The 5060-nt window shown below is 31.9% G+C and overlaps 1 protein-coding gene across 3 annotated transcripts in view; it reads left to right on the top strand.

Annotated features, from left to right (window-relative positions):
• LOC111386332 overlaps positions 1-3581 on the top strand; it is a 5857-nt gene extending 2276 nt beyond the window's left edge. The window contains exons 2-4 of one of the 3 annotated variants that reach the window (XM_023010792.1): positions 2730-2799; positions 2890-3348; positions 3431-3581. In XM_023010792.1, the coding sequence (XP_022866560.1) occupies positions 2730-2799; positions 2890-3174 (355 nt within the window). In that variant the 3' untranslated portion in view covers positions 3175-3348; positions 3431-3581. Of the gene's footprint in view, positions 1-613; positions 1287-2199; positions 2626-2729; positions 2800-2889; positions 3349-3430 lie in introns of those variants that run through there. The other 2 variants (XM_023010793.1, XR_002701207.1) reach the window with 2 other exon arrangements.
• Positions 3582-5060: the final 1479 nt, after the last annotated feature.

Here is a 5060-nt window from a genome sequence, read left to right as displayed (position 1 = left end):
TTAACCAATTAAGATAATTAATTAAAGAAATATTAAAATGAAAAATTGAATTAAATATTATTATTTTTATTCAAATAAATAATTGAAATAGAATAATTAAATATGAAATTAATAATATACATAATTAACGAAATATTTAAAGAATAAATTAAATTGAATAATAATTTTTTTAATTTAACCAATTAAGATAATTAATTAAAGAAATAGTTAAATGAAAAATTGAATTAAATATTATTATTTTTATTCAAATAAATAATCGAAATAGAGTAATTAAATATGAAATAAATAATATACATAATTAATGAAATATTTAAAGAATAAATTAAATTGAATAATAAATTTTTTACTCAACCAATTAAGATAATTAATTTAAAAAATAGTAAAATGAAAAATTGAATTAAATATTATTATTTTCATTCAAATAAATAATATATATATTCAGATAATTAAAGAAATATAATTTTTAAGGAAAATTAAATAATCAAATGTGTGGGAATTTTTTTGTTTAACTGTTTTAATATGTGATTGGATGAATCTATTTATTGTTTTGTTAATATGAAATCTGATTGGTTACATTTGAAAATACGATATTTTATTTATAATCTCTTTATAGATTTTACGACAGAGGTGATAGCACTACGAGATGAGATTGTAGTGCTGCGATGAGATATATGAGACCTTCATACTGAGGTTGTAGCACTTCGAGGCAATGTAGCAGGTTTTCGAGGTTCTGACAATAGACATGACAGAGGGAGTGTCGAGGAGACTGGTATTCCTCGAGACTAGTGGGCAACAGTAACAGGAATCGATGAGTTTTTTGATTCGGTGCCGGAGGCCGAGAGGGAAGGGGTGGAGGTCGAGCCAGAGGAGGCCGGGATGGCCAGGGTGGAGGTGTCGGAAGAGGATGAGATAGAGAGGGTGGAAGGAGGGACAAGGGTGCCGGAGGGAGGGACCGAGGAGGCAGCAGAGAGGACACTAGAGGTGGTAATAGAGGGGGATGAGGGGGTTGCGGAGGAGAAGAGGAATCCAGAGATGACGGATGACGATGTAGTATTCGTGTCGGAGGGGGCGATGGAGGTGCCGAAAGGTAAGAGGCGTGCTAATGATGCGCCAGCACTGATGGTCGGTAAGAGATCGGGATTGCCGTCACAGTACATCGTTTCCCCATACACGGTCGAGGCGAAGAGAAGGGGGTTTGTGGATGGGACGTTCCCCAATCTTTTTCGCGACGTCGACCCGGTCAGACAGAAGGCGTTCGATTATTGGTTCAAATCTCTTAAATTCGAGTAAGTATTTTATGATTTTGCTACTCTTTTTTTGTATTTATCGTAACTTTTTTTCATTTTTCAGAGATAGCTATACCATCAGCTGTATGTGTGATATCCCAAGACTTTAATAAGTTCTGTGTTGTGATGTACATTTTTTTAGTAAGTTTATAATGCGTTGTACATTTTATGTAACATAATAAAAAGTTTGTTAATTATATTATAACATTATGAAAAGAATTGAATTAAAATTTTGGTTTAAAAATCATGTGGTAAAATTGAGGAAATGAAGTGGCTACCTTTCATTAATTACCTTGCCACTCTAGACATTAAGATGACACATTGTATGGTAGGGTTAGGAAGGTGGCTACCCTACACTTATTATTTTGCCACCTTAAATACTACAAAGTCAAATAGCATGATAAGGTAAAGTGTGTCAAAATAATGATTATAGAAAAATAAATTAATTGCTAATTTAATTCCAAATCACTACTATAAATAGGGGATGGGGTGAGAAAAAAAATGAAAAAAACAAAAACAAAAGTCAAGTAACTTTACAAAGGTAGCACTTTAATTGTCTTGCAACATTGAAGGTGATTAATCTATACTTACTTTTATTCCAAACATATTTATTTCAATTATGTTTATTGGATTACTTCTTACTTTTCAAATCAATTATAGATCCGAGATTCTATCCATTGATATTGACATTGGATATTGGCATTGCATTGTATAGTGATTGATATTATTATTTTTATACCAAATTAGTGTAATTGACTATTGAGTTCATGTATTGTTATTTTCATATTGCGCGCACGGGTAAGAATTAACATCTATAATTGGGGTCCATTGTTTTCCTTACTTATTCAAATTAAAGAAAGATTATGGTATAGATTACTCGCTGAATAAATATATTCACATTTTTTTTTTGTAGATGATCACGGTCGAATACATTGACTTTACCTCTGGAGAATGGACGATTTCAGAAGATAGCAAATATTGCATGTTTGTCGAAGAAATCCACACGTGGATGACATCCACATTTTTCGGGTTTTAACTACTTTGTAGGAGTCCGCTACCACATCGACTACTTTGAAGCCACCACTATGATATACTTATTTTCGAATTGTTTTCCTGGAGAAATAATGTGTCCGAGTGGCCTTTGATGTATAAATTTTGGTACAAATCGGTTAGTTATCTTAATAAGATATGGTGCTTAGGGCGACTTTTGCATAGTGCCACTTTTGGTAGGAGAACTTTTGTAATGCAACTTTTGTATATCTACTAGTCTCTAATATACTCTTTGCAATGTAACCAAGTATATAAGAAAATTTTTAATTATCTTATATGTGCTTGCCTACTCCGTACTCGACAAATTGCCAAAAGTTTTCTCTCTTCACGAAGTATACAAAATTTTGAAATCTTTCTACATAGAATTAAATGAGTAAATTGGGATTGTGACAGTATAACCGTGTCCAACGCTAAAAAGTGGTTCGAAGATGCACTGAGAACCTCAACTTGGCTCGTTGATGATGTAAGTTTTTTAAGTTTACATTTATTATGTTTATAGAAGTTGTTGGTTCATTTACTTAAACGACTCTATTTTTTTTTTTTTTTGTTTCAGCAAATCGACTTGGCTATGGAATTGTTACGAGATCGGGCTCGGAGATACTCGAGATCTTATGACAGTCCTAGTCGAGTTATCCTGAGCTATGAGTTTGTTCGTGTCGTAGATATTGAGCATTACAAGCTCATAAGCAAGGGGAATAAATATGTTCTGTCTGAGCACATGCTAGATTGGGTGATTGGGCTACAGCTAAGGTGCAGAAAGCTGTGGACGGATTGTACACATATGTATATTCCAGTGATCGCGAACTCACTGTTTTTCAGTGGAAATCGTATTTGCTGATTCCACTATGTATGTGTACTACTCTGATCATAGCTGTCTGATACAAAGTCAACTGGAGCAAATACTGGAGCCAATGGCTGTGATCGTGCCCATGATGGCTAGTCATGCGATGATTCGAGTAAATGACAGATTAGCCATTGTGCGGAACATGACAACGGCAAGACAAGAAAGATTGTAAGGATTTAAAACTTTTTAATTTTAAGATTTAATTTTCAGTTATATGTTATCGAATTAATATATTCTTCTTCGGTTGCAGAGGCAACTGTGGCTTATTTGCAATAAATTATATAGAGTTTTTTAGCATTGGTCGCAATGTTGATACAATAAATCAGTCTTGGATTGATATGTGGAGGCATAAATTAGCTTGCAACTTGTATGAATATAATTGTGATCCTTAGTGCATTGTATATTATTTTATTAAAATGTAAATGTTGTTTATTTCAGTATGATTCGTGTTGTAATGTAATAATTTTTTTAAATATTTAATTAGAGAAATACTTATATGAAAACTCGAAGTAAGTGCTATTATTCTTATTCAAATAAATAATCGAAAAAAGTAATTAAATATGAAATAATTAATATACGTACTAAGATAATTAACAAAATGTTATTATTTTAATTTACATAAGGAATCGAAATATAACAATCAAATATTAAATAAACAATATACACATTAAAATAATTAACGAAATATAATTTTTAAAGGAATATAAATAATCAAATATACGTGCCAAATGAGGATAATTAATGAAAGAAATACTTAAATGAAAACTCGAAGTAAGTGCTATTATTTTATTCAAATAAATAATCGAAATAAGTAATTAAATATGAAATAATTAATTTTTTACTTAACCAATTAATATAATTAATTAAAAAAATATTTAACCAATTATACACAACCAATTAAATATTTAACTGCTGCAATATATTAATTATTAAATTGTAATATTTAAATCAATCCTATTTTTTATTCAAATATGTTGTAAAAAAAAGTAATTAAACAATGTGATAAAAATTACATCCGATTTAAATTGAGAAAATCAAAAACATATTACAAATAGAAAATACATATGATTTATATAGATACTACACATTCGTCGAGTCATTATTTAGTGGGATCTGACTTGTACAAAATCGACGTGTATGTCCTGTAGTGCTGCCCGCACTTACGCGATTGTGGAAACTTTCCTGTAGATGGTATTCTGGACGTCCGTCTACGACCAGGAGTATGCGATGGAACTTCAGATGGCAACAAATTATTAAGTGCTACAATATAATCAGGAACTTCCTATTCGACTTCATTTGGTAGAGGAATTATAGTTTCAATATACTTTGCTCTTCAAAAATCAGCCATGTAATAATGACTGCATAAGCTGTGTGGTGAAAATCCTCTATACATAGTCACTGCAACAGCATGAGCACATGGAAAACTCTCCAACTGAAATTGTCTACACGTGCAGGTATTGTCATTCAAGTCTACAATGTATCCAACATTACACCGGTATCTCACGGAGAAGTGAAATTGATCTAGTGATTCCAAAAATTGAGCTTTTGCCACTTCCAGAGTTTTGAATAGTCAATCTTCCTACGCCGGAGCTAGCACACTCGTGCAATTCTGGGATTCCTCACGTCGATCATAAAACCATTGTTGCAACTTGCTACGAATATGTTCAATCATTGCAAGAATTGGTAACTCTTGATTCTTCTTGAATAATGCATTGAGCGACTCCGCATTATTCGACGTCATCATGTTCTATCGACGTCCTGGAAAATGTGACCGTGCCCAATGTTCGACCCCTATATCTGATAGATATTCCCATGCACTTTCTGATTTATGTGACCGTGCCCATTGTAATTTTGAATAATTATTTAATTTTAAATTTCAT

Source organism: Olea europaea, unplaced genomic scaffold (genome assembly GCF_002742605.1).
Source record: "Olea europaea var. sylvestris unplaced genomic scaffold, O_europaea_v1 scaffold3510, whole genome shotgun sequence".
Lineage (NCBI taxonomy): Eukaryota > Viridiplantae > Streptophyta > Magnoliopsida > Lamiales > Oleaceae > Olea > Olea europaea.
Note: the sequence above shows the minus strand (reverse complement) of the source record. Positions and strands in the feature narration are given on the sequence as shown.